The sequence below is a fragment of the Vigna unguiculata genome, chromosome 11 (assembly GCF_004118075.2).
Source record: "Vigna unguiculata cultivar IT97K-499-35 chromosome 11, ASM411807v1, whole genome shotgun sequence".
NCBI lineage: Eukaryota > Viridiplantae > Streptophyta > Magnoliopsida > Fabales > Fabaceae > Vigna > Vigna unguiculata.
In genome coordinates this window covers 19,976,944-19,989,512 of record NC_040289.1, presented here as the reverse complement: position 1 = coordinate 19,989,512, position 12,569 = coordinate 19,976,944, and the positions used below count along the sequence as shown (strand labels likewise).

General features: G+C 36.7%; 1 protein-coding gene across 2 annotated transcripts; it reads right to left on the bottom strand.

Moving 5' to 3' along the window:
- Positions 1-1,082: 1,082 nt before the first annotated feature.
- Positions 1,083-5,145, bottom strand: LOC114168358 (G-type lectin S-receptor-like serine/threonine-protein kinase At4g27290). Of its 2 annotated transcripts, XM_028053141.1 has the most exons (8): positions 5,129-5,145; positions 3,531-4,965; positions 3,036-3,137; positions 2,774-2,931; positions 2,487-2,697; positions 2,138-2,369; positions 1,905-2,055; positions 1,083-1,822 (listed from the first exon to the last, which is right to left on the bottom strand). In XM_028053141.1, the coding sequence occupies exons 2-8, from the start codon at positions 4,795-4,797 to the stop codon at positions 1,511-1,513; spliced, it is 2,433 nt and encodes an 810-aa protein (XP_027908942.1). In that variant the 5' UTR covers positions 4,798-4,965; positions 5,129-5,145; the 3' UTR covers positions 1,083-1,510. The 2 variants fall into 2 exon arrangements, with proteins under 2 accessions (XP_027908942.1, XP_027908943.1); XM_028053142.1 differs by lacking the exons at positions 1,083-1,822; positions 5,129-5,145 and having other exon boundaries at positions 1,976-2,068; positions 3,531-5,074.
- Between the last annotated feature and the right edge of the window lie 7,424 nt (positions 5,146-12,569).

The following is a 12,569-nucleotide window of genomic DNA, read 5'->3' as shown; positions in this document are numbered from 1 at the left end:
GTCCTTCACTTGCGATGCTCTCATCGTAGCAAGTTGGGGAATGGTTTGTTCTTCCATGTCTGTTGGTTCTTTATGGCCATTTTCAACTACTTCCCATACTTGTTGGGAAACATGGAGGGCTTTCATCTGCAAACTCTAATTGACGACTTTTGATAACTTAGGCAAGGACATATTGTTTGCAAGGTTGGTCATCTCGCTCAAATTCTCTAGCCCTCAAACACTTTATTAAAAACTCAGACACTCGGGCTATCTAGCTCTGATGCCAACTTGTTGACAGACAAGTCTTTTTGGATAAACACTCTTTTTATTATAACTTTTACTAAGAAGCGAATCATGACCAAAATTTTTGAAGGGGTCAAAATAATATACTCACAATTTATATATTTAATAATTGTCACTAATATAACAAAAGTATATATAATTTAGTATTGAAATATTCTTGTATGTTTCTTCTAAGAAAAATGACAATGTTGAAGTTCTATTTGATATGGAATGCATTTAAAATAAGTTTTTCTAATTTCATCTCTTTCACTGATTGAATATTTCCATAATCGAGAACGTTTTCTTGGAAGAAGTTTTAAATAATTAATATGAAACTTCCCAATTGTAATTCTTTGAATCTTAAAAAAAAAAATTCTAATTCAACAATTAAAACCTTAGTATCATGCTTAAAAATATGTGAAGAAGTAAATCTGTATTATTTTCATCTTTATGGGTATTTTTTCTTTAAAACGAATCTAGTATTTTATTCTTCATCAATATACCTTTTTTTTAAATAAGACAAAAAATCAATTTATCAAAATATAATCGAAAATTTAGAGACCTAATTACAAAAATAAAAAATTTATGATAATCACGTAACAATTACAAAATGCTTATGAAAATACACATAATAAATAATTTTTCCTTCTATATTCATACAAAAATATATAAAAGCAACTCATGAGATGAAAAAAACAATACAAAATATTAAACTAATATTTTTCTGTCAAGAGATAAGAGAGTTAACCTTTTTATCTTATAAGTAAAAGAAAACTGATGAGAAATAAGAGTAGAAAAAATGAATTTGTGTCTAACTTCCCTTTTTTTTTTCAAAAATAGAAGAAGACATGGTCCGTATAATTCTTCTAAGATTCATCCTTGATTGTACCTTTACATTGAGTAACACAAGAACTATTTATAGACCATTTTGTCTAGAACCTTCAAATACGTGAATTAAATACAACTACTACCTAAACTATAATTAATGAAGTATATTACATGCCACAATCATACTAGAAGCACTCCTAACCTTTACAATCTTCTAAGGCACTTAATTCTACCAACACTATTAAATGTAACTACCCACATCTAAGTGTAGCCAACAAATATAACATGTTTGTTTGGGTACATGGAATGGAGTAAAAGCCGGAGCTTGAATAGCAATTTATAAAATCATGTTGCGCATGCTTAAATAATCAACATATTCCACATATGAAGGTGCAGCTTGACATTTTCGTGCTTTAATTTTCTATCTTGCGTCTAACACTGTGATGGAAAGTTCATTAACTGAGAATGATTTGTGATTTTCCGATGAAGAGTTTGCTTTGCTAGTAACATCAATTTGAGTGTAAAATGCAGGAGCCTTTGGGTTTGGCAATAATTTATCACCATTTAACATTAAAACCACAGATGACATGTCTGGCCTATCCTCTGGTCTTTGTTGCACACATAATAGACCTACTTGTATGCATCGTATAACTTCAAATAGCATGCACTGTTCTTCTAACACTCCATCTAGTAATAGTTCCAGTGCCCTATCTTCAGTCCATAATTTCCATGCCTAAGATGGTGAGAATTCAATTAAATCCAGTAAATAATTCACTTTATACTAATTAGCAACATAGTCAAATCAGTATGCTTACATGGCCAAGAAGATTGTTGCAGTGTTCTGGGTCCGAAAATTCTCTGTTTTTCTTACCACATAGAACTTCTAGTACAATGACACCATAACTAAAAACATCTGATTTCACTGAGAAATGCCCACGCACAGCATATTCAGGAGGTATGTAGCCACTGAAAATAAAATCTTCCAAGTAAAATAATTAAAACTTGATAGTAGAAATCAGACAATCATGATATATAGAAACTAACTCACTATGTTCCAGCAACCCTATTCGTTTTTGCCTCAACTTGATCTCCCAAAACCAATCGAGCCAAGCCAAAGTCTGATATTTTGGGATCCAAATTCGCATCTAGTAAAATATTACTAGGTTTTAGATCTCTATGAATAATCCTCAACGTAGAGTCTTGGTGAAGATAAAGGAGTCCTCGAGCAATGCCACTAATAATGTTGAAACGCTTACGCCAATCTAAGAACTTCCTTTTACCTTCATATAGTCAAATACACACATTTTACATAGCAGTTCAAGTCTACATAATTACCTGAGCTAGAAATAGGAATAGAATAATTGTAACTTAAAATAATAAATCATAAAGGTTCCAACCAAAAATAAGGTAGTCCAAGCTGTGATTGGGCATGTACTCATATATTAGCATTTTTTCTTCTTCTTCAATGCAGCAACCAAGAAGTTTTACCAGATTACGATGCTGAAGTTTGGTCATCAATGCAACTTCATTTTTGAACTCATCCAACCCTTGCAGAGATTTCTGAGAAAGCCTTTTCACAGCTAACTCTTTCCCATCTATTAGTGTGCCCTGAAAATATTCTTCTACTATAGTTAGAAAGTGTTTGAGGAAAATATTTGTTCTGGATCTTAGCTTTCACCATCACCTTGTATACTGGTCCAAAACCCCCTTCTCCAAGCTTGTTTTCGGTTGAAAAGTTTCCAGTGGCACTGGCTAAGACTGAGAAATCGAAAGTTGGCAAATCTATAACTTCCCTCCTCTGCATATTTTTGTAATGCTTGTTGCAAAATTTTCTTGCAGCCTCTAATGGGTTAGAGAATAACAGTGTGTAAACATGGGCATAAAATATGCATATATTTTTTTGGTGCCTAATAGTCTGTAATAGAAGCTAAATTATACCTACTTACCTGGATTTTTAATTCCCAGTATGCATACACATGTGATGATGAATCCAAAAATAGTGACACCAACAATTATTCCTACCATGTTTTTCTTGTCGTTTCCATGATCTGCAATAAACAGCGTTGTTTGTTTCTATATTTAAAAGAAAAACTCTACTGACTACATCTGAGGGTGAGAAAGGGTGCCTAGTTTCTTTAGCCTGAGTAGGGGAGAAAGAAACTGTATTTATTTTGAAGAATAAATAACATGTAAAAAGTAACATGTATTACTAATGATTTGTATGCAGCTGATAGAAAAATCAAGCAACCTCTCTCTACTTGGAATGCATTTAATGCTCCTATAGTAGAATGTTTGTGTAACTCACCTTTTAATGTTCTCATTGCCATACCATACATAAACCACCGTTTTCTCTAAGACTAATGGAATAATAAACACAAATTGAACTAGAAAAGAGAGCAGAAAGAAACAAAGTGCAACCAAAAACAAATATAGTTGAGTACCTAGTTCTGAAGCAGGGACTCTGATATAGAAGTCTTGTCCCCAGTTTGAGAAATTCCTCATGTCAACTAGATCATCAAACCAAAGTAGACAGCCACTACCTCCATCAAGAACATTTAAACTTGCATAACCTGTACAAGAACAGTTCATAATGCATGACTGCTGACATTCATCAAGGCTAATAGTCTCATAAAACCGTGATGAAGAAGTGTCTGGCAATTTCATGTTTGTATACTTCCAGAACCGATCTGTGTGACTATTTGTGCAATTAGATTTATTCCTCGGAACACAACCTCTGAGCCAAGTTGATATATTCAACTGTTCCGGAGACTTGGGAACATAACCTCTCAGGCATTCACAACTTGGGTGATTACCATCGTAATTGCATATAGAATTTGCACCACAAAAGGCATAATTCTCGCATTGATCTTGCTCCCCACTTGAGAGAACTTGCTGTGTTCTTGATTGAGTTGTCCAAAACAATATTTCTCCTGTGCCTGAAGGGGTCAGTGTATATATGATAAACCCTGAACTCTCCTCAATCCCGTATTCGTAATACACCTCTTTTTCATTGAGCACGAATCTTGGTGAGGTGCCGTAGGTTGGACCAGGATTTGCCACCAGAGATAAACCATTCCATGACCCACCTCTAAACACTTTATCAGGTCCCTTGAACTTCATCATTTGAGGATATCCGCTGAGATTCAATTTTACGGCATATTCTCCCACAGCAGGATCATCAAAACTTTTCCAAGAAGATAGAAACTTTTCTAAACCAGTCTCTAAGTTCCATCCAATTTTCATTCCTGGCATAAATGTATCACATGGATGATCAAAGCTCTGCCACAAGACGCCATCCTCATTGGTTTCTTGTCCCTTTTTAACAACAAAATTTCCCGAATCCAAGAGCTGAGCAATTGGATTATTCCCTGCTTTGCTCGAGATGTTGGATGATGACCAAACGATGTTGTTTGTAGCATTGAGAAGAACAAGAATCCCTTTTTCATTGAGTTTGAGAACTCCTGATTTATTCTCAAGAGGCGTGTTTCGGTTTGCCACCCACACCACTGTGACAGGGGATACATTTGTGTACCATATACCCAAGTATCGTCGTGTTGAATTTCCTGGGCTAAAGAAACCCACTTCAGTGATTCCAAGCGCAGAAACCAAAGTCTTACCATCTTCGATGGATTGACTTACTGCTAAACTATCTAGTGAATTGGAAATTCTACACAAGTACGATAAGAATAACAAACAAGTAAACAACATCGTCACTTTTTGTTGTTGCCCTCCCACTAATACAAAATTGAGGAGGAAGAGCTACCATGAGGGTAGATAGCCATACCAAAGAATTAGAAGGAACTTAACGAACTGTGTTTAAAAATGGGCGTATGTATTGACCATGACAATGTCGCATCTTCGTGGAATTGTAGAGCACTAGAAAAAACCAAAGTAGAAGTTAGATGGTTTAACAAGAATGATAATCTTCAATGTCAAGTGTTTCCATTAAAAAAATTGCACGGGGCGTAATCAAGAATGCAAGCCTAAATTCAAAATCCAAAAACAAAAATGTTATCAATTATATAATGATCCCACTAACACGATCTGAGGTGAAATATTCTTCCACTATTTACAAGTCTGTAAAAGCCCATGATTTTAAATTTTTAAATAATCATAGAAATAGTAACAAACTTGTTTTACTACATTATCTAAAGCTTTTGGTATATCTCAATATGATGTTTATATAATACTTAGCCGATAACAGGGCGGTGCAAATTTTCCTCACTTCTTTTCGTGGTTCCTATTTTTTAATCATGTGTCTTTGACTTCATTCCTTCCGTTCACAAGAGAAGTCTAGTGGTGTGCTTAGGAAAACGTTGGGTTCAACGGAAGATGCCATCCAGAACGTTCCGTCTTCAGCATTAGGCTTACTAAAGATAAGCCAAGCACCAGCTAATTTCTTGTCTTTAGTCACACATTATTTTAAAAAGAACGTTGTGTAACACAAGAGAAAGATAAGATGGAGAAATATTGTAGTGTTTTTATATTGTAGATGTTGTGTTTATATAAACACAATACAATACAATCATAATCTCTATAATAAAGTCATCATTGAATACAATAAACAATATAGATAATAATTGATAATGATGGCTACACACATGAGAAATAGTACACGGAAATAATATCAAGGATAAAATTATTGACATAATATCTTTGGTATTGATTCTAATAATTATAATCGTAACTTTCTCTAACTCTCTCTCAAACTGAGGTGACTCAATCATCCCAAGTTTGTCTCTCAAAATGTTGAACCTTGTGTGTGTGAGAGGTTTGGTTAAACAATCTGCAATTTGATTTGTTGTGGGCACATAGGCTATTGTGACTTGATTATGAAGCACTTGATCACGAATGTAATGAACATCTATCTCAATATGTTTAGACTGAGCATGCATCACTGGATTGGATGCCACTACCTTAGCACTCAAGTTATCACACCACAAAATCGACTTTCTAGGCATAAGAAATTTCAGCTCATCTAGATTTATTTGATCTAAGTTACTTCTACTGCTAGGTCAGCTAAAGCTCTGTATTCTGACTCAGTACTTCACTGTGACACCACTTTTTGTTTTCTTGAGGCCCACGAGATCAATGTCTCCAAGGAAAACACATTGCTCTGTTATGGATTTCCTATCATTTATGCTAGTAGCCCAATTTGCATCAGAGAATCCAACTATATCAAGATCGGTTGAGGGTTTGATATGAAGACAAAAATTTGCTGTGCCATGGAGATATCTCAGTACTCTTTTTATTACTTGCCAATGATCTATAGTTGGAGAACTCATATATTGGTTGAGTTTGCTGATAGAAAATGTTATGTATGGTCGAGTGTTGGTAAGATATTGTAATGCACCTATAGCTTGTCTGTATAGTGTAGGGTTAGCAATAAGTTCTCCTTTAGCAGTGAATTGTTACCCTGTTACCATTGGTGTATGGCAAGATGATGTTTTTTCCATATTAAACTTCTTGAGTAGATCTATAATGTACTTTGTTTGTTTAAGGTACATTCCACCAGCATCTCTATATATACTTCAATTCCCTAGAAGTAGTGTAGAAGGCCAAGGTCTTTGAGAGAGAAAGCAATGTTTAATTGAGTAATGAAAGTCTCTAAAGACTTATTGTTGCTCCCTACAATTATTATGTCATCAACATATATGAGAAGGAGTATGATATGATCATTTTCTCTAAGAACAAACAATGACGAATCACTCTTGGTGTTTTGAAAGCCCCATCTCAATAAAATGTCTTTCAACTTGTCATACCAAGCCCTTGGGGCTTGCTTCAGTCTGTAAATTTCCTTGTTTAATTTGCATATGTGGCCAAGCTCTGTTGAATCTGTATATACTTTAGGTTGATGCATGAACACATTTTCTTTAAGATTGCCATTCAAGAATGCATTATTTATGTCTAATTGTCTAACCTCCCAATTTAAATGTAATGCAATGGATAAGACAATTCTTATCGTGCTGGACTTGACCACTAGACTAAAGGTTTTACCATAGTCGAGACCCGTAGTTTGTTGAAAACCTTTGGCAACCAATCTTGCTTTCCTTCGTTCAATTGAGCCATTTGCCTTGTATTTAGTTTTAAAGACCCACTTGGAGTCTATGATGTTATTTTGCCCCTGAAATGGTACCAAAGTCCATGTATGATTAGTTGCTAGAGCTTTAAATTTTGCATCCATGGCTGCTTTCCATTTTGGACTGAGTAGAGCTTCATTACAATTTTTTGGTTCCTTGTCTTTTGTGTCTATTTCTGACAGTCCTATATCGAGAAGTTTTGGCTTGTAGATCCCTGTCTTGCTTCTGGTTTGCATCCAATACGTATTGTCCTACTGAGTCTATTGGTTATTTTCTTCTGGTGTATCCTTTACATGTGAGGTTGCCTCATCTGCATAAATAGAGTTATCATTAAGCCTTGGTTGATCATCATTGACAACTAAGTCACCGATAGTTGGTTGCTCTTCATTGGAAACTAAGTCACCTTCTTGATGATTCATCTCCCTGTAAGTTGAGTCAACTGTGTGACTTGTAGTGGTTCTTACAGGACAAGAAGGAAGAACAATAGGGATTGTTCCAATAAGTGTTTTTAATGAATTTCTTGTGTCAAGAAAGCCATCATGGAAAGGAAAGTGATTCTCATTAAAGACCACATATCTTGAGATGAAAATTCTGCCATGAGAGTTGAGGCACTTATAACCCTTGTGAGATTTGCTGTATCCTAAGAATAGACATTGTGTAGTGTGAAATTGAAGTTTGTGTTGATTGTATGGTTTAAGGAAAGGATAATAGGCATAACCAAATGGCTTTAGAGCATCATAATCAGGTTTCTTTCCAAATAACAATGAAAAGGACTTTCATTTGGGTTAACTGATGAAGGCAATCTATTGATGAGATAAACTGAGGTAGAGAAAGCTTCCCACCAGTAGTGTAAAGGCATTTTAGCCTATGCCAAAAGTGTGAGCCCTAGTTCAGTCACATGTCTATGTTTCCTTTTAGCTCTACCATTTTGTTGAGAAGTATATGTGCAAGACATTCTAAATTGAATTTCCGATTTAATGGCTATTTTTTGGACAGGTTTAAACTCACCTCTACCGTCACCTTGAAGACCTTTTATCTTCTTGTTAAATTGGTTTTCAAGTAGGCTTTTGAATTGAGTGAAAGCATGTATTGTTTCTGATTTTTGTTTCAAAGGAAAAATCCAAGTGAACCTACTGTAATCATCAATGAAAAGAACATAGTACTTAAAATTAAAGGGAGATAAAATTGGGGCAGGTCCCCATACATCACTTTGAATCAATTCTAAAGGTTCCTTAGCATGAGAGGAACAAGATTTAAATGGTAACAAGTGAAGTTTTCCAAATTGACAAGCTTCACTAAATGAAAATTGATGTGATGATGTCTTGACATTGCAAATCTTCAGCACCTTTTCTAAGACTTTATTGTTGGGGTGTCCAAGCTTTCTAGGCCAATTCTATGTAGACACATGGATCTTTATTGACTTGAGAGTTGACACTTGAAAGTTAGTATAATCCATCTCTAAGTTTCCCTTTTAGTAGTATTTTCCCTGTCAATTTGTCCTTCACATAACAGTAGTTTGCATCAAATTCAACAAGGGCATTATTGTTGGTAGTTAGCTTAGATACACTCAACAAATTTTTTGTTATTTCTGGAACATATAGAACATTACACAAGTTGAGGTTATTCAATTTGGTTGTGCCTGAGGCCAATATTTTCAATCTTTCACCATTCCCACTAAGAGAGAAGAAGTCATACCATTGTTTTTGTAAGACCAGTGGAATTTAATTAATTAAATATATAATTAATTAATAAATGCGGGAGGGGAAATAATTATGACATTAAATTATGGTTGGTATGACGTGGAAAAGTGCTAGCTCATGTGGTTGAGAGCACTTTGATTGTGTGAGAGGACTTGGGTTTGAGTCCTATGCATGCTAACTTTTAATGTTATTGTTTTATTATTTAAATCTATGAAAAACATGTTCTGGTATGTTATGATGATTGAATTGTGATTTCTAGCATGAATTATGAATTGGTTAAATGGTTTGGTATTTATTTGGTGATTGCATGGTTATGGGTTCAAGCCTTGGAGAACTTACATTAAACTTTATATTTTTGGCATTTTTGGCTTTGACGTGAATATGGAAAGGTGGGAAGGAAACCTAAGTGAGTGGGCAGCCAAAGGAGGCTGGAAAGGCAACCGTAGGGGGGAGTTGAATGGCACATTATGTCCTATTCAATGGCATTTTCGTTTTGGGATTAATCACTTAGTTTGGGCACACTTTAAAAAGGAAAATTAGGTTAAGGGCTAAGGTTTGACAAGTTGGGAAGCATACCAGAGAGAGAGCACGAAAATCTGAGAGTTGTGAGACTTGAGGGAGGGTTGCGTTGCTGAATAGTGAGGAAGCAAGGAAGGTGGGTGATCAAAGGGGAACCTTACAAATTGTCAAGCTTAAGCGAAGTAGAACCAGGTTAGGGGAGCTGGACTCCGTTTTCTTGTTCTTTTAATAATTGTCTAAATAATGTGATCACTTGAATGCATATTTCCCCTTTATTTTGTGTGACATGGATTTCTGGAAATTTTCCAAAATCCGTTTGGCGGGCTATACATAGCCGCCAGGCGGTACATGCCAAATTGTGTGTGTTCTGGGTTCAGTGATGAACCGCCTAGCGGTGAAACCCTGTACCGCCAGGCGATGCGATGCTATTACTGTGTTTTCTGGCTTCTCTGATGAACGACCTGGTTGTGATGAATTTCTGCCAGGCGACGCAAAGCTGTTGACACGATTTTTATGATTCTGCGCATTTTGGGTGGGTTCTATTCAGGGAAAATTTGAGGGTTTGTGGTGACGAGAGGATTGAAGCAGTATTTTGTTGAATATCATTAGGAATGATCCAAGAAATTGATGGAACAGTGTTAGGGTGGGAAAGCATGGAGACCTTGTTATTGAACCACATGAGGTGAACTCGTGAGGTGGAAATATGGTATGGGTCGAGTAGAGAGTCACACATTGGGCGGTATACGAGTGAGTGAGAGTAAGATCTAGGGGATAATTGAACAAGGGACATTGCAGGAGAAGGAGGGAAGTTGTTAAGGGAATGGACAGAACCTGGGAATTTCCAGGATTGGTGTACCGCCTGGCGGTGTGGGGCTTACCGTCAGGTGACCGTTCAAGTGGGATGTTTCTAGATTGAGAGTGAGTTGAGAGTCAGAGGAAGTTCGGTGCGATTGGGAGGGGGGGCCTTTAAGAAGGAGTCGAGAATTTCGGAATGGTGAGTTTATGAAACGGAATTATAAAAAAAAAATAAAAATGGTGGATGGTTTACGTAAGGATCATAGATAATAAAGGTAAATTAGATGCTGGTACGAGACATGAAGTAGTGACTGGTAATACATGACCTTAGTGAGCGAAGATAAAAACAGTAAGGAATACCTGAGATTAGTGGACAAGGGAATATAAGATAGCAGGAATAAACTTTTGTGCTTAGGTGAGTTACTTAAACCAAAAAATTCTATTTTGTGTGAGGCAGGTTAGTTGGTGACACCTTAAGGTTAATTGTATTGTCAAATTGGGGTTTGAGAGCAAAGAGGGTAAGTTGAGATGGGGAGTTATGTTAACCTTGATGGCATCTTAATTTAGGTATTGGGGGTGCGTGAAAAGGGTTGTAGAGAAATTTTATGGTGAGGTATGGGTGAATTGAGTTGTAGTGTAATCTGATTGGACAACCTGGAAGTCAGTGCAGTGCAACTTACTGATATGGCACCTGGCGGTAGGGTTCAGACCGCCAGGCGATAATCAATATACTAATGGCTCTAGAGTGAGTGGCGCCTAGCGGAGAGGGAGATCCTGCCAGGCGGACGGAGCAATAATAGTGACGTTTTGAAGCGTCGGCGCCGGGCGGTGGCGACATAACTGCCAGGCGGTGGCGACTAGAATCATGTGTTTTGAGGCGCTTGGCACCTCGCGGTACGTGACACCCGCCAGGCGGTCTGGGAGCTGGCAGTGCCTAGCGGCACGTGTCCCCCGCCAGGCGATTTTTACTGTTGCAGCTTTGAGTTTTGATTATGTATCTGTGATCTACAGTGCGTCTAGTGATGCTTTAAAGGTGGGATTGCTGGTGTTCCTTGAGTTGTGGCTCGAAACGTATCCCTTGTGTTGTGACTCGGGATAGGGGTTAAGCACGTGGTATTCCTTGAGTTGTGGCTCAGAATAACATCTCTTGAGTCGTGGCTCAGAATGGCGGATGAACACGAGAAACCCTTAAGTTGTGGCTCGGGTTGGCGAGTGTTGCCGATGTGAGTGTGCTGGTTGTGGCCAGTACGGATGGGTCCAGATAGATTGCCCTCGTCAGTTGTTGGTTGACGAGTTTGGTAGTCTTGGGACGATACAGACTATGTTCGTATATGGGAACTCTACCTGGCATTGCGGTGTATGATCCGTAGCATGTTTTCCCGCACGTGCTCTATCGGTTGTGGCCGATAGGTATGGCAGCAAGTCACCTTGAAGTAATCATTAGACGATGTAGAACACGAATAATCTGATTTGGGGGTCGGATTGCAGGAATAAAAGTATAGGGCAATGTGGGAAGTTAAGTTAGGTGTTGTGATATGTATGCATATTGATATATATGTTTATAGCATTGTATATATGATTTATCTGATAAGCTCACTCTATCTGCGTGTGTTTGACGATGATCGTGTACGCGGTACACGGGAGCAAATGTTGATGATGCAGTTGTGGCCTATGTACTGTCCTTGCTCTATAAGCATATATTTGGGATAACTGTCAGACGTGTATGCTTGTTCTTCTTTTGTCAATGGCTTCATGGTGTGCCTTAGTTTTATCTCTGTGTTTTTGGGATAATTGTAAGGAGTGACATTTATACTCCATGACAATGCTCTTTACGTTATATCTTATGGTGATGTTTTATTTAATTAAGCGTATTTATTAAACGGGACGTTACAGCAGAGGAGAATGCAAAGTCAAAAGGAGAAGAAAAGGAAAGCAAATGACAGTATGTCATAGCGTTGGATGAAAAATTTGTTTGGAACAAACGGCAATAGGTTACAATAGCTTTCGTGAGGAGAGAAAAATAAAGAAGACAAATACAACTTTTGACTATCTCATTATTGGTGACAAGTCTCTAAAAGAACCATCTCTATAGTGACACAAACGACGATTCTAATTCTTTCGTCGCCTATTCTTTGTTAATAATTGGATTAAAAATATTTTTTGTCTTCAACTTTTAGTAAGAATAGAAATTAGTCTTTTTAATCAAATTTTGTTAAATTTATTTGACGTTCAAACACGTTTTAATGATATTATTTGAGTTATTTACATCATTTGACATGTTTCCGATTTAATATTAGCTAACAAACACGTTGAAAATATTAAATAAATTTAACAAAATTTGGTTGAAAGGACTAAATTCTCGAATGTTTAGAGATGGATGACTAAA